The sequence below is a fragment of the Zootoca vivipara genome, chromosome 4 (genome assembly GCF_965207765.1).
Source record: "Zootoca vivipara chromosome 4, rZooViv2.hap1.1, whole genome shotgun sequence".
Taxonomy (NCBI): Eukaryota; Metazoa; Chordata; class Lepidosauria; order Squamata; family Lacertidae; genus Zootoca; species Zootoca vivipara.
Window position 1 is genome coordinate 95,088,825 of NC_142587.1, and position 25,588 is coordinate 95,114,412.

Genomic DNA, 25,588 nt, shown 5'->3' on the forward strand with positions numbered 1-25,588 from the left:
CGCAAAAAAAGGAGGGTTGGCAGCTATGTGTTGGACTCCAACTCCCATCAGCCCCAGCCAATTTGCCCAGTAGTCAGGAGTGATAGGAGCTGTAGTCTAGCATCAATTGGCATTTCAAGCTATGGGAAAAGGCACAGGCTTATCTCCGATCTTAGCGCTGTAGACTCACAGCGCTAAGATAAGCATCTGCTGCTGCCTTTTACCACTAAGCAGAAGCTTGTCTCCCACCACGGTGCTAAAGTCGGAGATTAGAGAAATGCTGGCTTCTCTTTGAGAGTTCACTGTGAAAGTGTAGGCAGAGATTTTAGCCCTGATATTAGCACTCAGCACCACAGCGCTACAATCAGAGATGTTATCTTTTATTTTAGTGCAATGCTGCTTAGTGCTACAATCAGAGATAAGAGACCCTTTATGTTCAGTCTTGGCTCTTGATGCATAACAGCTGACAGGTGGAGATCCCTTGCCAAAAATGCAGTGTTTGAAACTCAGATATATCAGGTAATCACCAAATTGCACCTTAAATCTAGGTTACGGTCACCATAGCAGAATGTCTAGGCACCTTTTTGCAGTGAATTTTTTAATTGTTGTATTGTGGTGGTGGTGGTGAATTTTTTAATTGCTGTGTTGTTCATTTCATTTCATTTCTATACTATATATTTAAAAGGAAAAACTCAAAGTGGTTTTGCAGCTGTATAGCTGAGTCCTAAGTGACATTTTCATAGAATCATAGAGTTGGAAGAGACCACAAGGGCCATCCAGTCCAACCCCCTGCCGAGCAGGAAACACCATCAAAGCATTCCTGACAGATGGCTGTCAAGCCTCCGCTTAAAGACCTCCAAAGAAGGAGACTCCACCACACTCCTTGGCAGCAAATTCCACTGTCGAACAGCTCTTACTGTCAGGAAGTTCTTCCTAATGTTAAGGTGGAATCTTCTTTCTTGTAGCTTGAATCCATTGCTCCGTGTCCGCTTCTCTGGAGCAGCAGAAAACAACCTTTCTCCCTCCTCTATATGACATCCTTTGATATATTTGAACATGGTTATCATATCACCCTTTAACCTTCTCTTCTCCAGGCTAAACATACCCAGCTCCCTAAGCCGTTCCTCATAAGGCATTGTTTCCAGGCCTTTGACCATTTTGGTTGCCCTCCTCTGGACACATTCCAGCTTGTCGGTATCCTTCTTGAACTGTGATGACCAGAACTGGACACAGTACTCCAGGTGAGGTCTGACCAAAGCAGAATACAGTGGTACTATTACTTCCCTAGATCTAGATGCTATACTCCTATTGATGCAGCCCAGAATTGCATTGGCTTTTTTAGCTGCTGCATCACACTGTTGACTCATGTCAAGTTTGTGGTCTACCAAGACTCCTAGATCCTTTTCACATGTACTGCTCTCAAGCCAGGTGTCACCCATCCTGTATTCGTGCCTTTCATATTTTTTTTGCCCAAGTGTAGTACCTTACATTTCTCCTTGTTAAAATTCATCTTGTTTGCTTTGGCCCAGTTGTCTAATCTGTTAAGGTCATTTTGAAGTGTGATCATGTCCTCTGGGGTATTAGCCACCCCTCCCAATTTGGTGTCATCTGCAAACTTGCTCAGGATGCCCTCAAGCCCATCATCCAAGTCGTTGATAAAGATGTTGAATAAGACTGGGCCCAAGACAGAACATTTTGCTTTCCCCATATTTATTTACCTCCTTAATTTAAAGAGGTGTCTCATGGCAGAAGTACTCTAAGAAGCCAGTGTGGTATAGTGGTTAGAGTGTTGGACTAGGGCCTGTGAGATCAGGGTTCAAATCCCCACTCGGTCATGAAGCTCACTGGGTGACCTTGGAACAGCCACAGCTTCTTAACAGGATCGTCGTAGAGGGATTAACTGAGAACCATGTATTCCTTGGAGAAAAATGTGAGCTATAAATGCAATAAATAAGCTCTTCTGCTGGCCTGCTTAAGAAAGCTGGAGGGGCCAGCCGGGTAGAGATGCCCGTCGCCAACCTGGCATCCAGAGATCTCCACGTGGTCGCAATTGGACCCGCGCCAGTAGCAAAATGCGCCTGGCTAATTTCTAACACTGCCGGAACGGTCCCATTCAGACCTCTGTTCTCCACCACTATTTTAACAGGAGATAACAGGGACTGAACATGGCAAGAAACACATGTTTCTCCACTGACCTTTGGCTGCTTCCCATGGAGGAACCGCCCGACATCAACTCACGGAGCCCAAGAGATTCCTGCTCTGTAATTAATACTTAATAACGCTACTTAGCATTCGTGTAGCACTTTCAGAGCACTTAACATGCATGCATTATCTAGCTGCAATCCTTACCACGGCCCTGTAAAGGAACTGAGCGTTATTGCAGCTTGCCCGAAAGCCTTTAGCGAGCTCATGGTGGAGGTGAGATTTGAAGCAGGAGCTGACTCAATGTATTAGCCACAATGTTATATCAACTCTTATAGAAACATAATCTTCTACCCACCTGAGAATCAAAGCTTTCTGAAGCTGGTCTGTACCACCCAAGAGTTTCTCAAACCCCTTGGTACAGGGTGATCGCAGCCGAGAGGAAAGCTATCACCCCAACTTTTTCGTGTATAAGACGAGGGATATATATACAGTATGTGTGTGTGTGTGTGTGTGTGTGTGTGTGTGTGTGTGTATAGTGTTGCTTTTGTTGTTTTTGTTTAGTCATTTAGTCATGTCCGACTCTTTGTGACCCCATGGACCAGAGCACGCCAGGCACTCCTGTCTTCCACTGTCTCCCACAGTTTGGTCAAACTCATGTTCGGAGCTTCGAGAACACTGTCCAACCATCTCGTCCTCTGTCGTCCCCTTCTCCTTGTGCCCTCCATCTTTCCCAACACCAGGGTCTTTTCCAGGGAGTCTTCTCTTCTCATGAGGTGGCCAAAGTATTGGAGCCTCAGCTTCAGGATCTGTCCTTCCAGTGAGCACTCGGGGCTGATTTCCTTGAGAATGGATAGGTTTGATCTTCTTGCAGTCCATGGGACTCTCAAGAGTCTCCTCCAACACCATAATTCAAAAGCGATCAGCCTTCTTTATGGTCCAGCTCTCACTTCCATACATCACTACTGGGAAAACCATAGCTTTAACTATACGGACCAGAGAGCCAGTGTGGTGTAGTGGTGTAGTGTAGTGTAGCGGTAGACTCGTAATCTGGGAAGCCGGGTTCTCGTCTCCGCTCCTCCACATGCAGCTGCTGGGTGACCTTGGGCTAGTCACACTTCTCTGAAGTCTCTCAGCCCCACCCACCTCACAGGGTGTCTGTTGTGGGGGAGGAGGGGAAAGGAGAATGTTAGCCGCTTTGAGACTCCTTCGGGTAGTGATAAAGCGGGATATCAAATCCAAACTCTTCTTCTTCTTCTATGGACCTTTGACGGCAAGGTGATGTCTCTGCTTTTAAAGATGCTGTCTAGGTTTGTCATTGCTTTTCTCCCAAGAAGCAGGCATCTTTTAATTTCGTAACTGCTGTCACCATCTGCAGTGATAATGGAACCCAAGAAAGTAAAATCTTTCACTGCCTCCATTTCTTCCCCTTCTATTAAAATAAATAAATAAATAAAGCATTAAACATTGAAAACCTCCCGAGACTGGGCTGCCTTCAGATGTCTTTTAAAAGTAGGATAGTTACTCATCTCCTTGACGTCTCCTGGGAGAGTGTTCCACAGGGTGGGCGCCACTACCGAGAAGGCCCTCTGCCTGGTTCCCTGTAGCTTTGCTTCTCGCAGTGAGGGAACCGCCAAAAGGCCCTCTGCGCTGGACCTCAGTGTCTGGGCTGAACGATGGGAGTGGAGATGCTCCTTCAGGTCTACTGGGCCGAGGCCATTTAGGGCTTTAAAGGTCAGCACCAGCACTTGGAATTGTGCTCGGAAACGTACTGGGATCTCAGTGCACTTCACAACATAAAATTACAACATAAAGAAAACCTAAAATACATAATAAAAATAGGTATTTGTGGTCCAAAGGAAACCTCCGGATTTGTGTAGGGTTTACTCCCAAGCAATAATAATAATAATAATAATAATAATAATAATAATAATGTATTATTTATACCCCGCCCCTCTGGCTGGGTTTCCCCAGCCACTCTGGGCGGCTTCCAACAGAAGAATAAAATAATCGATTAAAGATTAAATGCCTCCCTAAACAGGGCTGCCTTCAGATGTCTTCTAAAAATCTGGTAGCTGTTTTTCTCTTGGACATCTGATGGGAGGGCGTTCCACAGGGCAGGCGCCACCACCGAGAAGGCCCTCTGCCTGGTTCCCTGCAACTTGGCTTCTCGCAACGAGGGAACCACCAGAAGGCCCTCAGCGCTGGACCTCAGTGTCTGAGCAGAAAGATGGGGGTGGAGACGCTCCTTCAGGTATACTGGACCGAGGTCGTTTAGGGCTTTAAAGGTCAGCACCAACACTTTGAACTGTGCTCGGAAACGTACTTGTCCCGAAGATATCCACAAGGCAGTGGAGGTTTAGGACCAGTGTTTTCTTTCTCCTAGATGGGTTCCCTTCCCAGGTGGATGAGCCCTATCTGCCCCTGTCACGGTCCGGTCGGCAGGCGGTTGAAGCCCTGGCTGGGGACGTCAGGACCAGAGGCAAGATGGAGGTGTAGAAGCAGGAACAGGTGCAGGGCTGAGGGTCCAGTAGCAGGCAGTCGCAGGGTCAAGGAACAAGGCAGAGGCAAAGGTCTGGGAGTCAAGGAGCAAGGCGTCGGCAAGGCAAAGGTCCAAGGGTCGAAGATCAAGGCGTCGGCAATGCGAGGGTCCAAGGATCAAGGCGTCGGCAAGGCAAGGGTCCAAGGGTCGAGGATCAAGGCGTTGGCAAGGCAAGGGTCCAAGGAGCAAGAGGCCAGAGGCAACCAGGCAGGGGTAGCGTTGCTGTGGCAAAGAGCTGAAGGGAAATGCTGAGCTTTTATCCCTCCCAGCTCCTGCCACCAGGTGCAGTGAGGTATCAAGTGGCCTCACCTGAGTGACCACTCCTTGCCTCTCCAGCACAAGCTGAGGTCTTCACCTGAGTGGCCACTCCTTGCTTCTCCAGCACAAGCTGAGGCAGGCCCCAGTCCTGCAAAGCACTACAGGCCCCAGAGCCTGACTCCTGCCCATACTCCTGACAGCTCCTCACACTTACAGCTTGTGCAGAAACAGCCTTCTTGACCATTGGACCTGCTGGTGGTCTTGTCCGCTCAAGCTATGGAGAGAGAAAATGGTCTCCAACTCCTGCTTTTTCTCTTGCTACTGCAGACTGACATAGGGTTTCTGGTTCTCCTGCCTGGTTTTTGCAGCAGGGACCTTGTGTTATGCCTTCCTCTGAACGGAAGGCTTGCCGTGGCGAGGCTTCAAAAACATTTGCTGGAGAGAGAAGCCTAACTTGACAGGCGAGGCTAAGAAATGCTGGGCCCAGTGATAGCCTTTCAGTGAATGGTGGGGTACAGGGTTTTGCTGAGCGAGGTGCTTTATAATTAGAAACGCTCAACTCCGTCCAAGCAGCCCTCTTGGGAAGGGATGTCAGCTAAGAGAATAATGCTTCTGCACCTCTGCCGGTTGGCTGAAGCCTTGCTTGCAGAAATCTGATGAAACCAGATTAAATGGGGGCTCTGGAAGCTGGCAAGGCTGTGTTTGTGCTCAATGAGGTAGTTAGGAAGTTGGCAGTAGCAGAACGGGGGTTTTTTTTGTGGGAGGTCACTGTGGTTTTTCCTCTCTGTTGAGGGAGCTCTGGCTAAATCTGCCTAGTTTGTGCCAGATGTAATCTTGGCCGTGGTTTCTGGGCACGAGCTGTGCCCCAATGCACCAGAAAATAAAACTTCCAGGTTTTATTAAATGATAGTGTAGTAAAATTTAAGCTGGTTCCTATGAACCCAGAGAAATGGATCCTGCCCAGGGAGAGCCCAAGGATCCAGGCAAACAGACAAATTTAAGCGTCTCCTGCCTACCAAATAACAGAGACCAAACCAGGACATACGAAGCAAGGCACTTTTATTTTCGCTGTTGCAACAGGGTCCTTCCTCTCACTCAGGAGAACAAGGAAGGAACCCCAAACAAAGATGTCTTGCCCTCAAAAAGAGATTTGAAATTGGTTTCAGCCCACCCCCCAGAAGCATCATCCATATGTCACAGAAGGGGTGTAGCCCAAGACCCCCCCTCCCTAGATTCATCATAGGTACATCATGAAAGGGGAGGTCTGGTGGCAGTAATCTGAGCATCCTGGACCCTGCCCCCTGCCCCCAAAACCTAATCAACAAAATTGAGAGATATTTACATTTCCCTGTTTCCCAGCCAAGTTAATCACACCCTTTTGTCTGGCAGTCAGGTATCAGGATGCCAGGGTTATCACTTTAATTCCTGAGACAATGAGAAGGTTCCCCCCACCCCACTTCTTCCTTGCAGAGGAACACCTGGTCAGAGAGAGTCAAAATGGTGTCAGTCAGGCCCGTTTTCCTGTGCTGCTTCAGACATGTTTCTGTACATTCATGTACATGTTTTATGAACAATTATTATATATATATATATGACCTCAAAATTCTTATAACAATAGTTTACTGGTAGAGTAGCAACAGGAAACCATGGCTGCTTCCTAACTAAAAGGTAAAGGACCCCTGGACGGTTAAGTCCACTCGAAGGTGACTATGGGGTTGTGGCGCTCATCTCGCTTTTAGGCTGACTGAGCCGGCATTGGTCCGCAGCCGGCTTTCCGGGTCATGTGGCCAGCAGGACTAGAATAATAGAATCATAGAGTTGGAAGAGACCACAAGGGCCATCCAGTCCAACCCCCTGCCAAGCAGGAAACACCATCAAAGCATTCCTGACAGATGGCTGTCAAGCTTCTGCTGAAAGACCTCCAAAGAAGGAGACTCCACCACACTCCTTGGCAGCAAATTCCACTGTCGAACAGCTCTTACTGTCAGGAAGTTCTTCCTAATGTTTAGGTGGAATCTTCTTTCTTGTAGTTGGAATCCATTGCTCCATGTCCGCTTCTCTGGAGCAGCAGAAAGCAACCTTTCTCCCTCCTCTATATGGCATCCTTTAATATATTTGAACATGGCTATCATATCACCCCTTAACCACTAAACCACTTCTGGCGCACAGAGGACCGTGACGAGTGCCAGAGCACACGGAAATGCCGTTTACCTTCCCACCGCAAAGGTATCTATTTATCTACTTGCACTGGCATGCTTTCAAACTGCTAGGTTGGGAGGAGCTGGGACAGAGCAACTGGAGCTCACCCCGTTGCCGGGATTTGAACCGCCCACCTTCTGATCAGCAAGCCCAAGAGGTTTATTTGTTTAACTTTAGACCACAGCGCCACCCGTGTCCCGCTTCCTAACTAGCATGTTGGTTTCATATATATCCAAACACAAGTTGTTTCCTGAAGGAAGAAATAGTCTTAAGTTGTTTCATTGTATGTAGCCAAAACCCTACATATAAAGGATGCATGTAAAGGATGCATATCTCATCTCTGTTACTGTCTTGTTTGGTCACAGGGGGATGCCTTATTTGTTGGATGAAAAACTGGTGATTCCTTGGCGAGGGGAGAACAGCTACAGCTGAGATCTTTTGCAGGATAGGACAGGAAGCATTTCTTAGTTAGCAGGTACAACCCACACTCAAATAAAAAAAGGAAGATAAAAACTCGCATATGAAAGAAATGAGATTAGCTCAGCAGTTCTGTTTGCATCTAGGCGTGCATGAATTATAAATGCTTTGCTTTTATGAGTCCTGGTGAGACTCCAACAATCAATATGCTTTAGATATCCTTATCTGTGTGCCCTTTAGATACCCTGTACCTGAACTAGATACCCTGTACCTGACGCAGGTGGCGCTGTGGGTTAAACCACAGAGCCTAGGGCTTGCCGATCAGAAGGTCGGCGGTTCGAATCCCCGCGACGGGGTGAGCTCCCGTTGCTCAGTCCCAGCTCCTGCCAACCTAGCAGTTCGAAAGCACATCAAAGTGCAAGTAGATAAATAGGTACCGCTCCAGTGGGAAGGTAAACGGCGTTTTCGTGTGCTGCTCTGGTTTGCCAGAAGCGGCTTAGTCATGCTGGCCACATGACCTGGAAGCTGTAAGCTGGCTCCCTCGGCCAATAATGCGAGATGAGCGCCGCAACCCCAGAGTCGGTCACGACTGGACCTAATGGTCACGGGTCCCTTTACCTTTACCTTTAGATGCTGCTTATGAAATGGTGTGGGCCACTAGCTTAAGTGCCTTTCAGACAGAATTAAACGAAGGATATCGGTCTATCGAAGCTGTTAGCTGCATTACCGAAACAGAGCCTTCATATTCAAAAGCGGTATATCCTATGTGCTGACAGCAAGCTGCTCTTCAGAGCACGGGTCTTTATGTACCCAAAGTGGCCCTGTCGACACGGAATAAGGAGTTGACGGCTGACTTGAGGGACAATGGCACCATTTTCAGAAGTACTAAAAATGGCATGGAAAACATCTCCAAGCAGGATGTGGAGACGAAGGACCCCTGGGAGGACTTTGCATGCTCAGTGGATGAGGGATGCTTGCTGATTCTTGAGTGGGAGGGAATGGGAAATCATGGGGTACATATTGGAGTGTTCTGGAAGTGGGCATGGCTAGCTGGAGGGAATGCTGAGCAGCAGGAGCCTGCAGTGAAATGCTTTATTGCAGACCACACATATACTTCTGAAATTTTCAGGAGAAAGCCATTGTTTCCATGTTCTTTGTCCCAGATGCTCCTGGCTGACTATTTTTTAGAGGTAGATTCTTTGACTGGAGATGTAATGGCTGCCACGTGGAGGGTGGAACAAGCTTGTTTTGCTCTGGACGGCAGGACCCAAACCGACGGATTCAAGTTAGAAGAAAGCAGATTCCAGCTCAACATCAGGAAGAACTTTCTGACAGTAAGAGCTGTTAAGACAGTGGAATGAATTCCTGCATTTTAGGGGGTTGGACTAGATGACCCTTGGGTCCCTTCCAACTCTACAATTCTATGATTCAATTCTATGATTCGGCAACTGTGGTTTGATCCAGTAGGACTCCTCTTCTGTGCTTGGATGCCTGCATGAAATCTTTTCCGCATGAGATCAGCTGCCAAGTAGGCTCTTGTCCACAGTTCAACCTTAATGGTTTTGGTTGGTTTTTTTTACTTTCTCAGCTGAACATTTCCGATTGTGATCTGAATTAATACACACACTTGAAGGATCCAATTTGGTTTTCTTGGCTTCATGTTGATTACAGGACAGGTGGTGGCGACTTGGAAGCTGACGCAGAGGAGTCTAAATTTAGTAGCTTTGGGAGATGTGGCTAAACGTCGCTGTTGAGAATTAATAACACTCTCCATTTAAATAATGCTCTAAGGGTAGCATCGCACACATTATTTGAGTGTGAATGGCAAAGATACTTCAAAAAGCTGCAATTATCACTGGTGTTTTGTGCCTCGGATGGAAGACATCAATTTCTGAGCTTTAATTTCTCAGGCTTCTTTTGAAGAGCTGTGGTCTGCGCAGCTATTGTCTCCACATTGGTTCATTTTCGGAGGCTTGACCTGGAAGATGATATATGAAAGCAGTGTAATTGTGCCCGAGTATGAAAGAATCGTCCTCGTCTGAGTCGTCATGAGAAGTCGGCTGCCTAATTGGGTTCTGCCTTTAATATTCGCAGATGATGAATTTGTAAGACGGCTCTTCCTCCACTGTGCAAAGCACTAAATCTCGCATAGCTCATCAGCCTCTCTGGAATTTTATTTTTTGCTTTGTGCCCGGAAGGGATGTGGGTCTGCGATGGTGATGTGCTGGGGCAGCTTTGGCGCAACAAAGGGCGTTGCTCAAAGTAAGGATTTGCAGACAGCGCTGGGATTTCAGCAAAGTGTGAAAGGGACAGCTAGCCTCCCCCTGCCACCCCCTGCAAGATGTGGGGCAAGATTAGTTGGGAGGGACCGGTGGGGTGGGGAAGGAGCTGCTGGTCTGAGTCTGCTCCCCCACCAAGCGATAAATGTAACTTTGTTTGCAGACAGCCTTCGAAATTCTCTAGGCACCAGGCACATTTTGCACCTGGCTGTCGGCTACTTGCAACCAAGTGAAGATGCCCGGGCGCTAGGATGGCGCCTGATTTATTTCTCCACCACCTGGAGGTGCATGCCTGGGGATCCTTGGATCGGGGCTGTTTTCACATACTAAAAACACACCCTGTAGCATTCTAGCCTTGATATTTTATCTGCACAGACAGAACGAATTTCAGGAACCAAATTCATATTGAAAATTGCAACTTTTGAGCCACCTGGCCCCAAAATAGCAACTAGACATTCTGTTTTGGCGACTGTAACCGTGGTTTAAGGAGCTATAGGGTATCTGAGTTACTAACTCTGCTTGCAGAAGGTCTCATGGCCAATCCTCAGTACCTGCACTTCAAGAAAGATCAGGTTAACAGGTGATGGCTTAGAACAGTGATGGGCAACCTTTTGAGCTTGGTATGTCAAAATTCGCCAAAAAACCGAGCATAACTCGGGTGGTGTGTCACTTAAAAAAAAAGTAAAAAAGGTGTTCCCCTTTTTAAAAAAAAAAAGGAAAAAGGGGAGGGGGAAATTATCAAAGTTTTTAAAAAAAATAAAAAATATATTTTAAAATTGGAAAAATAAGGCAAAACCCAGAGGTCTTTCCCAGTGGGACTCTGGGCTCAGGCCTTCCTCCAATGGGTCTGCCACTGGGGAGGTGGGCTCGGGTTGGGCCTGTGCCTCCTCGTGGCCTTCTTCAGCCCACCTGTCCCCTATGCTTGCGTGGCGGTGGGGCAACAGGAAGACAGTACTCAATGCTGGGGTGGATTCCCTCCTCCAGAGCTCCGGTGCGTCGCGGGGTTGGCCGCTCTAGGCCTCCAGGCCCTGGGACTTTGCCTCGTCACTGGCCGGATGCTCTCCTCCTTTGCCTGGTGGGGTCGCTGGGGGGGGGGTCCGGCGGCTCTCCACTTGACGCACTGGGCGCCCCCGGCAATCCCCCCTCCAGAGCGACAGCAGCGGCGTTGATAGTGGTGGTATCGGCAGTGGTTCCAGCGGCGACGCCGGGGCCTTCCTTCTCCCTTTCCATGGTGCCGGCACACCTTGAGTTAGGTGGTCTCAGGCCTCGGGACCCCTTAGCTTTGGCCTGGTGGGGGGCGTTGAGGGGGGTTCGGCGGCTCCCTGGTTGCTGCTCTGGGCTCCCTGGGTGTTTGCACAGTGGCGGTGGCAATCCTGGCGGCTCGGAAGCCGGTCAGGGAGCACAGACACGCTGGCCGTTTCTAATAGCTCCGCGGCAGCATGTCGATGGCCATTTTGCCTCCCCGGAAAACCACAAGAGATGCGTCCTTCTCGGCATGCGGCCGCGTGTCACCGAAAATGGCTACGCATGTCAGTGCTGACACGCATGTCATAGGTTCGCCATCACTGGCTTAGAAAGAGATCCATTCACTTCAAAGGAGAGAAGTTTATTAATGGCCATTATTCATGTAAACATAGCCAACCTGTAAGTTCAAAGTCAATACTTGCTTTTCTTTTTCTTTTTTTTAATAATAATGTTTATTAAGTTTACATTATCACATTCCATTATATTCTTTTTTCTCTTTACCGTGGTACCTCGCAAGACGAATGCCCTGCAAGACGAATTTTTCGCAAGACGAATTTTTTGCAAGACGCATTCGATGGTGACTCGCAAGATGAATTCATTTTGCGAAAAATTTGTCTTGCTAATGCATTGAAATTTAATTAATGCGTTCCTATGGGCAAAAAAATAATAATTCAATGCATTCCTATGGGAAACTATATATTTTTTAAAAAAATTAAAATGCGGTGGAGGAGAAGTCTCCGGAAACTTTCCAAGCAGCTCTGCTTCTCTCTCTCCCCACTCCACCTGTGGCTCCAGCTGTCAGTTTTCGTTTTTCTCTGGTGTGAGATTACGCTGGGGGAATGTCTAAGGTGGCCGGCAGCCAGGGGCGTGAACAGCAGGAGAGGGAGAAAGTTGGTGTCTGAAACACCCACCTGGATTACTGAGATTGCTGGAGAATGTCTCCATTTGCCAGGGAGAGAACCTTCCTGCGGGGATTTCCTAATAGAAAAACATTCCGGGTACTGATAATCAATTGTGGTGCCGCTCGTTTATAATGCCTCCTGCGCCGGAAAATCAGGAATTGACAACCCTGAGCTCGGAATCCTGTAGGATGCCAGCTTGGGTGACGTACACCGAGGCATGCATAGGTTTTTTGTACTGTGTTTTAGGATTTTGCAAGGGTGTGTGTGTATAAGATTTTGCATGGGTTGGAGAAAGAGACTAGGGAGAAAACTTCTGACATAACGCTAGAACTTTTGGACATCCAATGAAGCTGATTGTTTGAAAGGTTCAGCACAGGCAAAGGAAAGGACTTCTTCCTGCAGCACATAGTTAAACTGTGGAACTCACTGCCACAAGAAGTAACGGTTGGCTTTAAAAGAGGGGTAGACACGTTCATGGGGAATAGTCCTATCGATGGCTACTAGTCATGCTCTCCATGTCCTGCTTCCTGTATTAGAGGGACTATTCCTTTTTAGTACCTAGGAATCACAATGGGGAGAGTTTTGTTGTCATGCTTGCGGGGGTCACACAGACATCTGGTTGGCCATTGTGAGAACAGAAAGTTAGGTGGGCAATAGCTTGATCCAGCAGGCTTCTTCTTCCCATCTTATAACCATCAAAAATACACTTCTGAAGAAGTGTGCATGCACACGAAAGCTCATACCAAAATAAAAACTTAGTTGGTCTTTAAGGTGCTACTGAAGGAATTTTTTTATTTTGCTTCGACTCAGACCAACACGGCTACCTACCTTTTATCAAATATACAGTTACAGTCGTACCTCGGAAGTCGAACAGCATCTGTTCCGAAAGTCCGTTCGACTTCTGAAATGTTCGACTTCCAAAACATGACTTCTGATTGGCTGCAGGAAGCTCCCGTCGGACGTCCGACTTCCAAAAGAACATTTGAAAACTGGAACACCCACTTCTGGTTTTTGATCGTTCGGGAGCTGAAACGTTCGACTTTCAAGGTGTTTGGGAGCCGAGGTCCGATTGTATGTTATGTGACTAAATGCAATGCAACTTACATAAGTAGCACACACCTGGATCTTTTATTTAGGAGTTTCCCTCTCTTAATTCTCTCCCCCCCCCCCATTAGCCTTAGATATGTGAAAACATGCAAACACACAAAATTAGTTTCAGGGCATCATATAATGCAGGCAAGGAATTTGGATCCCTGGTGTTAGAATGCAGCGTTCCAACAACCAAGGCATTCATTAAATTCAAGCAAGTTTCTAGACCTTATGGCAGTGGGGGCTTTTATGCCCTGATGCTTGGGGAAAACATCACCAAGGCTGATCCAAACTGTTACTGAGTGAGAGGTAAGCAAACGAAGACATTCTCCCTAGATGCTTTCCTCTCTCCTTCCTCCCCCCCCCTCCGGCCATGTTCTGCAGAGGCAAAGCAAATTATGTAAAATAAACTGGGCTGCTCTGCATATCTGATTTGAGATTGCTGTGTTTGCGTGACCTTGGGGCACACTCTGAATGCTTTCCTACACTGGTTCCTGTTTTGGTAGGAGCGACGTTTTTCAGACTTCTCCTTATTGTGCCGAGAATCCTTCCTACATGGCCAAGCTTGGTCCTCTGCTGGGCAATGAAAGCACTGAATGGCCGATGATCTATGGGCTAATATGCCCAAATGTGAGTCCCAGTTGCAAGTATGAATGCAGTAACTCCAGCTTCCTTGGGGTTCTTCCCCAGGTAATGCAGTACAGAAGGTGCCAGATAGTTAGCAAGTCTGTCTTACCATAAGGTAAAAGTTGGCGCTGTGGTCTAAACCACTGAGCCTCTTGGGCTTGCCGATCAGAAGGTCGGCGGTTCGAATCCCCGTGACGGGGCAAGCTCCCATTGCTCGGTCCCAGCTCCTGCCAACCTAGCAGTTCGAAAGCACATCAGTGCAAGTAGATAAACAGGTACCACTGCGGCAGGAAGGTAAACGGCATTTCCATGTGCTCTGGTTTCTGTCACGGTGTTCCGTTGCGCCAGAAGTGGTTTAGTCATACTGGCCACATGACCCGGAAAGCTGTCTGTGGACAAGCGCTGGCTCCCTCGGCCTGAAAATGAGATGAGCGCTGCAACCCCTTAGAGTCTGTCCAGGGGTCCTTTACTTTTTACCTCACAATGCCCATCAACGTTCGAGTGATCCAAATTGGGATGCTCAGATTTTTTTGGTCCCACAAGAGCCAGCAGACCCACCAGAGCGCTAGAACAAAAAAATGGGAGCATTCTGGGATCCAGTCAGAAGCCAGAAATGACTTCTGTAATTCCAGGATATTCCACTTAAATCGGGACGGTTGAGCAGTATGTCTTAGCACCTTCTTCCTCGCCTTTCTCTAGATTTGAGGTCCTCTCCAGCCATATTAGAAACTCAGATATATAAGTTTCTCCATTAGTTCATTTAATCCTCTTTTAAAGCCATCCAAGTTGGCGGCCATCGCTGCCTCCTGTGGCAGTGAGTTCCATAGTTTAACTAAGTGCTTTGTGAAGAAGTAAAGGGGGTAAAGGGGTCCCTGACCATCAGGTCCAGTCGTGTCCGACTCTGGGGTTGCGGCGCTCATCTCGCTCTGTAGGCCAAGGGAGCCAGCGTTTGTCCGCAGACAGCTTCCGGGTCATGTGGCCAGCATGACAAAGCTGCTTCTGGCGAACCAGAGCAGCACACGGAAACGCCGTTTACCTTCCCGCCGGAGCGGTCCCTATTAATCTACTTGCACTTTGATGTGCTTTTGAACTGCTAGGTGGGCAGGAGCTGGGACCGAGCAACAGGAGCTCACCCCATTGCAGGGATTCGAACCGCCGACCTTCTGATCAGCAAGCCCTAGACTCTGTGGTTTAACCCACAGCGCCACCTGGTGAAGAAGTACTTAATTTTATTGATATACATTTCAGGTCAAGCACAGCTGAGCCTTGTCAGGTCTTCGAACTGGGGTGAAAACTGCTTACTCCTGCCATCTTTGCCAGCTGCTGGCGGCACAAGACCAGGCATTGCCAGTTTTTCTCCTGGCCCTTTGGCATCCCTAACCCCTCCGTCATTGCCAACTTTTCTCTTTTTGCGTGTGGCTAAAAATAGTCGGAGCCACTTGCTTTCTAACTGCTGCCTGACCTGTGGCAATTTAGCAGGGGAAGCTTTTCCTACTAAATCTATACCTGGAAAAGCTTTGACTTCTGGTTGGAAAGCTGGGATCATGGGATTGAATCCATCAGTTGGGTTGAATTTTAACTAAACAGTTCTAATTGGATTTTGAATAAATGTGCCATTATTCGTGACTGCTTCAAATGTCATTGTGTTATCTTCCTTAGCGGTCATGCACACCGCTTTCTGAATAATGCTTTTTATAGGGGAGGGGGCATTGGGGATGAGTTTTGGAAAAAGTTTGGGAACTACTGATCCACCCCAAAAAGAACTTAATTCATGTTCAGTTCACCCAGTGATTACAAGAATTAATTTCAGGTGTAATTAATTGTTTGAATGTTTGATTGTTTGAATGAATGATTGTTTGAATGAATACAGTGAACTTTGTCCTGCTGAACTGGTTCTCATTCCAAGCATGGCCCAAATTTTATTTTAACCCCAAATCCAGTGCTCGCAAGGCAGCGGAATACAGTGGTACTTCAGTTCTCGAATGTCTCCATTGACAAACGTTTCAGAACCTGAACGCCGAAAACTCGCAAGTAAATGCTTCTGTTTTTTTTTTATGTGCCTTGGAAGTCGAACAGCTTCCCCTGTGTGTATCTCAATTTTCTCAATTGAGTTGAGGCTTCCATATTGAGTTTCTGGTTTCCAAACATTTCGGAACTCCAACAGTTTTCCACAGGCATCCCCAAACTCAGCCCTCCAGCTAGTTTGGGACTCCCATCATCCCTAGCTAACCACTGTAGCAGAATACCGTACTTTTCCGTGTATAAGATAAGGTTTTTTAATTTAAACATTTTGTTTAAAATTGGGGGTTGTCTTATACATGGATAGTGCATAGGGGGGGACGTATGTACGTGTGACTGGCTGCTGCTGCGAGCCGGAGATTACCAGCGGCAATTTGGCATGTTATTCATACCTGCCAAGTTGCTGTCAGAGAAATAAGGGACCAGGCCGGAAATAGTAGACCGGAAGTAGCGCTGCCGCCATTTTGGAACTGGGCGGAGCATGCTCAGAAGTGACTTTTGATGCTGCTCCGCCCAGTTCCAAAATGGCCACCACGCCAGAATAAACCGGGGAAAAACAACCGTTTTTTCAGCTAGGAACAGCTGGAAAAACGGGGATTTCCCGGGGAAAACGGGAGACTTGGCAGCTATGCATGTTATTATTGGCTGTGTCAAGGGCTGGTGTTGATTGGCAGTTGCTGTGGCAATTGAGCGAGCGATTGGCGGCTTCTGCCAGTGAGGGGACAGACAATAGGTGGGGTTTGCAGTGTGGGTCAGAGTGATTTTCGGCAACTCCCCCTGAAAAAGCTCAAGAACTATAGACAATCGGAAACCTTAAAATGTATTTTATATAATTGACTTTTTATTTCTATTCTTTGTATATTGTATTGCTATGGCCGATGGCTGACGCAAATAAAAATTCATTCATTCATATGGGCGATCTGACCCCCCCCCCGCAAAGCTCAACAACTCTGGGCAATCTCCCCCCATTTTCTTAATTTGGAGTCCCCCAAAATAGGGGGTGTCTTATACACGGGGGCATGTTATACATGGAAAAACATGGTATACTCGCCTCTGCCCGTTTCCCGTGCGCCTCAATCGACCGTGTCCAAACCCCGTGTTTCTTTTGATCCTAGTTGTAGCTGTCGTCGCTGAAGATGTCCAATAATGGCCTAGAAGCAGAAGACAAGCCTCCAGCCCCTCCGATGAGGAACACCAGCACTATGATAGGCAGCGGGAGCAAAGAGGCCGGACCCTTGAACCACGGCTCCAAACCTTTGCCTCCTAATCCGGAAGAGAAGAAGAAGAGGGACCGCTTTTACCGCTCCATCTTACCGGGAGACAAAAGTACGCTGGCCTTGATTTTGCCTTTTGCTCGCTCGCTTGCTCACTGATTTCATTTGAGAATTGCTCTACGTCAGGCATCCCCAAACTGCGGCCCTCCAGATGTTTTGGCCTACAACTCCCATGATCCCTAGCTAACAGGACCAGTGGCCGGGGAAGATGGGAATTGTAGTCCAAAACATCTGGAGGGCCGAAGTTTGGGGATGCCTGCTCTACGTGAAACCGCTGCTCTTCCAACAGGAGGCTTTCAAGCAGAGGTTGGGTGACTGTGATTCCCTGCATTGCTGGGTGTTGGACTAGAGGACCTTTGGGTCCCCCTCCAACCCTAAATTTCTATGATTCTATGTTTCTAGAGTCTAGGAATCATGTCACAGAATTGCAGAACTGGAAGGGACCCCAAAGATCATCTACTCCAGGCATGTCCAACAGGTAGATAGTGATCTACTGGTAGATCGTGGGGTGTTCCTGGTAGATCCTGGTTAATCTCTGGCCCCTCAGCAATCTTTTTACCAAAAAAAAAAAGCAAAAAAGACCCAACTTTGGCTTACTATAAAAAGCTCAACATCTTTGGCTTACTGAAAAAAGCTCCACAACTTTCGGTAGATCACTGCCAGTCTTTTTACGACAATGGGTAGATCACTGCCAGTTTTTTTTAAATACTGTGAGTAGATCCCAGTCTATTGGGAGTTGGTCATCCCTGATCTAGTCCAATGCTGGGCTAGTGCAAGCATAGCACTTGGTTTCACTGACACAAGCCCTTTAGATTGTTTGACGGAGCCATGTCTCAAGTGCCCCTTGCAATCCTGGTTTGACACCTTCTTTTTCTGGCATGGCTCTTTCTGTGACAGGCCAAAACTCAACAGGTGAAGCTTCGACACCGCTGCATCTCTGTGCTGGGAAATGCCTAACCTGTTGAATGTCTGCCAGCCACATTGCCGTTTAAAAAGCAAACCCTTCCAACGGCACAAGGTGTGACTTCTGCAAGTCAGATCAGGAAAACATCTCATTGCTGTTTCTTCAGTCGTGAAGAAATCAAACAAACCCTTTGCATATTTTTAGCAGCAAGTCAAGATTGTTTACTCTTGGGTTTAAGTTGCTATCTTCAGCTAGAATTCTAATTGAGGCTAGAATCCTCAGGACACGTCCTTGGGTACATTTTTTTTTTAAGTGAGAGAACTTGCAGCTCAAATAAATAGGTTTTGGATACGACATATTTACTCAGATGTAAGCAGCGACTTTGAGAGAGGCCAGAGGCCAGAAAGGGAGACCTGGACATTAATAAAGTCTTTCCAAAGGAATTGCTTCCCACGAGGCACCCCCAAAGTGATTTTCGATAAATGTATAAAACAGTTACATATATAACATCTTGCTTATTGGAAAACAATTTTTTAAAAAACAAACAAAACAAAAACCATAGATACAAAAAACAATTTAAAGCAACTGCGCGGACACAAAATCAGTATACAGTCGTACCTTGGAAGTCAAACAGATTAGTTCCTGAACGTTTTGACTCCCAAACTTCGCAAACCCGGAAGTGACTGTTCTGGTTTGCCAACTATTTTTGGAAGCCAAACATCCGACAGGGCTTCCGTGGTTCCGACTGGCTGCAAGAGCTTCCTGCAGCCAATCAGAAGCTGCACTTTGGTTTCCGAACGTTTTGGAAATCAAACGGACTTCTGAAACGGATTCCATTCGACTTCCAAGATGCGACTGTAGTTCCAAGTTAGATACCAACGGGGTTAGGGTTTTAGAAGGCTTGTTGAAAGAGGAATGCCTTTAACAGGGGCTGAAAAGCTGATAAAAAAGGCACCCCCTCTGATACTAATAAGAGAGAGATCCTATTAGTAGAGGAACCATCATATCAGAAGGCCCAATTCTGACATCATGAGGACCAGACCTCCCTGATAGAATGGTAGCTGTGGGATGCACTTCTGCAAAACACAGCGATCGGTTGCATATGTGGGAATATTTTGGCTCCCCAAGCTATGTAGGGCTTCTTACATTGAATCCATGTCTTGTACAGTATTTCCTTACTATTTCTTTATTAAATTAATATGCTGCCCTTTATCCGAGGATCACAGTATAAAAATGCAGAAATGCATAACAAGCAAAACAATACCCCCTCCCTACACATTTAAAAGGCAATAGATCAGGCATCCCCAAACTTCGGCCCTCCAGATGTTTTGGACTACAATTCCCATCTTCCCCCACCACTGGTCCTGTTAGCTAGGGATCATGGGAGTTGTAGGCCAAAACATCTGGAGGGCTGCAGTTTGGGGATGCCTGCAATAGATTATTTAAGTAGCCCAAGAAAAATGTTTATGCCTGGCACCCAAAGTTATATAATGATGGCGCCCGTTCTTGTGTTGCCACTCTCCAGACCTTTCCTGGAGGAGGCACACAAAGAAGGGCCACAGATGATGCTCGTAGGGGCCGGGTCAGTTCAAAGAGGCAGTCCTTGAGGTATTTCGGTCCTAATCTGTTTAAGGTTTTATAGGTCAAAACCAACACTTTGTATCAGGTCCGGAAACCAATTGGCTGTCAGTGTAGTCGAGGCAGGATTGGTGCTCAAACCGCCTTGTCCCAGTGAGCAGCCTGGCCGCCGAATTCTGCACCAGACTGTCTTCAGGGGCCGCCCCAAGTATAATGCATTGCAGTAGTCTAACCAAGAGGTTGCCAGAGCATAGACAACAGTAGTTAGACTATCCCTGTCCAGATAGGGGCACAGCTGGGCCACCGGCCCAAGCTGATGGACGGCACTCTGTGTCACTGAGGCCACCTGAGCCCCAAGCGACAGACGAGGGTCCAGAAGTAGCCCTAAACTACGTACCCCTTCCTCCAGAGGGAGTGTAATCTAGCCTAGCTCGGCCCCCTACCCAAAAATATTGAGGGGACCGAAGTACACCTTCTGCTCCCTATATAGTTGGCGTCCCCGAATGCCATTAATATCTTCTGCACAGCACCCTGGGGGAAGTCACTGGTTTTTGGCTAACCTTCTACTAGTTGGGGGAAGGACTAACCCACTAGAGAAGGGAGAGGCCCGCTTTTAAGAATCCTGGTTGTAAAAGTTTTAAAGTTCTGGCCTTGCTTGCGCCGCTCGAAAGGCCCCGTTGAAAATGCCCACGAACGCTATCAAAAGGGGATTAGATTGCAAATCCGGGTTCAGCGAGCCTTAAAATTGCTAATCCCCGTAAGCTCCTGCCTCACGCTGCTCTGTATGGTGTTTCAGCATCGCAAAAAAAGAAAGAGAGGGGGAAAAAAAGAGAAAAAGATTACAGCAGTTAATATTTTAATGCGTTCAGACTCAGACCGCCAAAGCTCTTCGGATTTTGGTCGGCGAAAACCATCTGTTGGTCGTATGCTCTTGTAATCCCCTCCCCTCCCATCCCATAACAACGTACGGGCCAGTGGTATTTAACAGGGTTTGAAGGTAATTAATATAGTTCTCCATAGCTGCAGTCTTGGTTAATGGCATTAACAGAACCTTCCATGCTGGGCCAATTTAGGGGGACTCTCTAAAGTGGGCCGCCGAGCACCTCTAGTTAGTGTGGGTACCTGCATTTTAACCCTTTAGGAAAGCGTTAAAATACCACGTAAAAATTAAGAGCTAACTCCAAAAGATTCTTTTTTTTATTGTGTTCTGATATTCATATTTTTTTATTGAAAGAACCACCATTTAAAAGAAATAAAGTGGTACAAAGAAAAAAAGGGGAGAGGAAGTGAGGGGGGGTGGAAGATCAAAGATGTGTAAAAGAAAGGGGGGATCTTCAAAAATGCAATGTAATATATTCCCATAATACATTCTCACATAAATTGATATAGTGTTATTATCCTAATGCATATATAAATGTTAATAGCCTACGACATTCCAAATGTTATCATATTTATCCAAACAAAGTTTACATCTGTAAGCAGACCGTTCTTAAGTTGCAGGTGTTGTCTGGGGAAACCCAGCCAGATGGGTGGGGAATAATAATAATAATAATAATAATAATAATAATAATAATAATAATATTGTCAATCCATTGATTCAAGGGTATCATATATTTAATCTTCCAATTCATCAATATCAGTCTCTTTCTTGGCCACTATTAGGGCACACAGAATCAATTTTCGGTGTCCGGCTGTTAATTTCCATACTGCAGGTATATAGTTGGAAAGAATATTCTCTGCTGAGAGATTTAACTTTTTCTGCACAGTCGGAGTTAGACAGTTCAGCACTTCCTCCTAAAACTTGTTAAGTATATAACTCTAAAAGATTATTGTGAGTTTCCTTCCTCTCCCCTAGCTGCCTCCATGTTTAACAGCTGCGTGTCAGAAACAGCCCGCAAGAGCATCCTTTCCATGTCCTTGTGTTTCTAGGAGAGGAACAGCCACACCTGTTGAATTTCTGCCTGCCCACAAAACTTGGGTTTTTTTAAAGAAAATCAGTCTCAGCCTTACCCTCTTGTTTAGGAGACCGTAGTAGCTATTAGCTCACTAAGGCCCTGTCTGCACTATGCATTCAAAGGACTTCATTTGCACTTTCTACAGTCACGGTTTCCCCCGAAGCATCCTGGGAACCGTAGTTTGCTAGGTGCAGGTGCTCTTGAGGTGTGGCTACAGTCAAATAACCTGCTCCCAAACTGCTTAGGGCAGGAATGAGGAACGTAGTGCCCTGCCAGGTGTTGCAGGACTCCCAACATCCATCAGCCCCAGCCAGGCTGGCAAATCCCCAGGGATTATGGGAGTTGTAGTTCAGCAACCTGCAGACGATCGTCAACATGAGCTCTTGGGTCTGTGCTGAGAAAGACCTGGGGAGGAGGGGGGCTTATCCCACCTTGTGCACCAGTAATTTTATCAATATGACAGCTTCTTTCCCCATAGCTCAGAGCTTTCCAAACTTTTCATGTCGGTGACGTGCTTTTTAGACGTGCCATCATTTTGCGATGTAGCAATTCAGTCACGACACGCAGTATGGAAAGCTCTGCCGTAGTCGTTTGTTACTTCCCTTGCGTCAGATTTCAGATGGGAAGCGTCTTGGGGCAGAGACCTGTCGTCTTGCGCCTTTGAAGCATGTATAAAACTATCTTGTCCGTCTATATAAATCGATAGTAACAATGCTGGCTAACGTAGTCCCCTCCTTTTCGGAATGGTTTTTTTCTTCCCCTTCAAACAGCCAACAAGAAGAAAGAGAAAGAGCGCCCCGAGATCTCCCTCCCTTCCGACTTTGAGCACACGATTCACGTTGGGTTTGATGCCGTCACAGGCGAATTCACAGTAAGGAGAACGGGAGACAGCTGGGGTGGGGGGTGGGGGGTGGGGGCAGCGAGAGATATGAATGGAAATGGTGGATGGTTCTTACCTGCAGTGTTGATGGATATAAACTGCAGACCGCCGGTGATCTGTTTAGTAACTGATGGTTGGGGTATTTATTATTGGAAATAATATATATATGGGCTTCCGGTCTAGCGCCAGCGCCGTCCGGTGGGGTTTGCTTCGAGCTCCGAGGCAGCCCGACTTTGCGAGGGGGGGGGGAAGCAGCGGGAGCGGCGCTGCACCCCATAGAACCCAGTGTCGAGCGTCACTGGGGCAAATGCTCAGCGGAGCCCCAATTCCGACTCCCCAACTCGCCGGTAAGCTCTAATAAGAGCGCCGGTGCAGGAAGGGTTGAAGTCGTGGGGGCCATTTTGAGCGCGATCGTTGCCCTCGCGGAGAGAAGCTCCGAACCGGAGGCGGAGAGCGCTAGATACTTTAAAAAAAAAAGGATTGAAAAGATCGGGAACCGTGAGTAAAAGGACTTTAAAATTTTAATTTACCTTAAATTCGGAACGGGGGTGAGACAGAAAAACGGAAGCCGATCTCCCCCCACTGATGATAAGAAGAAGCAGTAAGAGGAATATTACCCGATGCCAGGGAATGGAAGTTTACAGCCTAAACAATTCCAAGGATTGGAAAAAATAGAATTCTCCCCCAGAGGCAGGGCAAAGGGGGAGAATTGTACTAAGCTGGGAAAACCCCTGCAAACAGTGGAAATTAAAGAGAGAAGCCCCTCCCCCCCCTCCCGAAAGCGGCAACCCGGACAGAACAGCAAGTGGATGGGGAGGATTTAAAAGAAATATTGGAACGGACTTTTAGAGACTTTTAAGTGAATAAAAGGCTGAACTGAGTGTTTAAATTGGATTTGTCGCAGCCAGATTGAAATAAAAATCAAGGTAACAAGTTGGAATGGATTTATTGCATCCAGTTGACTCAAATTGGAGTAGTTACAATTGGTGACCACTTCCTGTTTTCCAACTTCTGCTCTGTCCTTGAAGAGCTGGGAAAATGTCAACAATGGGCTACGCTCCTGGTTTCCAGAGAAAAGTTATGGAACTCTTGTGGGAAATAAAAATCAGTATGGATAAGACTCAACAGCAAATGGAAATATTAAATCAGGATGTACAGGAACAGGACATAAGTGAATCAACAGCGAAAGAAGATGAGAGGACATATGAATCGAACAATAATTTAACCAAAGAAGACGATGATGGTTTGGATATGCAAGACAAGAAAGATCAAATTCAGATTTGGAATACCCCCCCTTCGGAGGGGGTGGAACAAGAGCTGTTTGAGGGGCAGGAAATCCACAAGAAAAACAATGTGCAAACAAGATGGGAACACTGGGGGGAGGACAGAGACATTTGGGTTGAAAAACATGTTAAGAAAGGGGAGGGATGAAGGAGGATGAATATATATTGTTTAATAGGATGGATAAAAAGGGGATTGAAAACTGGATTGCTGATTTTGGAACTTGTTGGATTGGAAGGGAATAGCCGTGATCGGGGGAGGGGGAGGGAAAATTGAGAATAATTGATAAATTAAAGATTGGGAATGGAAAAAAAAAGATCTAAAATATAAGGAGGTCCTTGGAAGAAAATTGTGGCAAGGGAGGGAACAAGATGTATGTTTGACAGAAGCTGGATGTAATAGTAATTGGGAGTATGATGGTTTTGGTAAGACGATTATTAAAGAATATGGATAGTAGATTAATATAAGATTTGAAAGATTAAAAATAGATTGAGGAATATGATAAGATAACTGTTAAATATGATTCAAAATGAAAATCAGATAGAGGGGAGACCGGGGAAGCCCACATAAAAATAATGTTTATGAAAAATGATTAGCTAATAATAATTTTTTTTCTTTTTCTTTTTTTGTCTTTTTTCTTCCTCTTCTTTTTTTTGCTTTTCTTTTTTTATGAGGGAGTATTAAGACTAGATAGATGGTTGGATGGATACCCACTTGCATCTCTCCTGCAAACCTGGAGCCTCTTGGTGGCAGGGGGGGGTTCTGGGGGTGGGAGGGAGGAGTGGGGAGAAATTCAATCATAAAAATGAACCACTATCGACTGCCTGTTTTTCGGGGGATCCTCTTGTGGGCGGAGAGGGCTCTTGGAGGGTGGACAGAAGTAGGTGGAAAATTTGTCATGTTATGTCTGCTTTTGTATGTTCTTTTTATTATGCGAAAATTAATAAAATATTATTAAAAAAAAAGGAAATAATATATATATGATCAGAATAATATTGGAGAAAACTGGATATTGAAACCTGCTTAACCTAAATCATATATCCCAGTTTTCAGTGGCCCTTTAAAGTACGCATCACACAGAGTATACGCAGTCAGAAGTTGACCTGGCTAAGAAAACACCACCAAGAGCGTAGGGAATTATCTCCCTTATATGAAACCCCTTACTAGCTGCACACATATAAAAGTATGCAGATGAAAATATAAATGGTTGGGTTTCTTTAACTGAAATACAAACCGACTCTAAAGAGACTTTAAACTAAAGATAAATGCTTTCTCTCTTAGCAACATTCCAACCTTCAACCCATTCCAAACCTCCCACAAACTCCCACATAACTCCCATTAAACTACCCAAGAATTAACAGCAAACTAGCTTTATAACTAAGCAACTCTCTTACTAAGATTCAACTTGGAATCTCTTAAACTGAGAACAACTGAGAGAGTGATCTACTTAGAGAAGAATCAAACTGAAAGATCTAACTAAGAAGGCTTTCTGACAGAGCCTTATATACAAGAAGCAGAGCCCACGCCTATGAGCAATTAACAGAAACACCAGCACCTGTTTCTCTTAAACAGACAGTATTTACATTAGACCGGCTCTAAAGTAACTTGACTATTCAAAAAAAATCCAACATTTATGGCCTCAGCGTGGTGTCTGACAGTAAGAGCTGTTCGGCAGTGGAATTTGCTACCAAGGAGTATGGTGGAGTCTCCTTCTTTGGAGGTCTTTAAGCAGAGGGTGACAGCCATATGTCAAGAATGCTTTGGTGGTGTTTCCTGCTTGGCAAGGGGTTGGACTGGATGGCCCTTGTGGTCTCTTCCAGTTCTATGATTCTATGATTCTTATCCTCGCTCTTTTATCCTCACAACAACACTGCCTTGTAGGGCTGGGCGATACCTGGTTTTCAACATTGCAATATTATCACCAGCAATATACTGATACATCACGATGTCTGAAATAAGCTTTGCAGAGGCATTGGCTGATTTTTGCATAGCGCACGCGCACACACACACAGAGCGTG

At 46.4% G+C, this 25,588-nt stretch overlaps 1 protein-coding gene across 4 annotated transcripts in view; it reads left to right on the top strand.

Moving 5' to 3' along the window:
- The window catches only part of PAK1 (p21 (RAC1) activated kinase 1), an 89,200-nt gene that overhangs the window by 27,668 nt on the left and 35,944 nt on the right, over positions 1-25,588 (top strand). For 2 of the 4 annotated variants that reach the window (XM_088668450.1, XM_088668447.1), the window contains 2 exons: positions 16,814-17,024; positions 22,180-22,280. In XM_088668450.1, coding sequence (XP_088524576.1) covers positions 16,835-17,024; positions 22,180-22,280 — 291 coding nt within the window. In that variant the 5' untranslated portion in view covers positions 16,814-16,834. Of the gene's footprint in view, positions 1-13,557; positions 13,683-15,619; positions 15,711-16,813; positions 17,025-22,179; positions 22,281-25,588 lie in introns of those variants that run through there. The other 2 variants (XM_088668449.1, XM_088668448.1) reach the window with 2 other exon arrangements.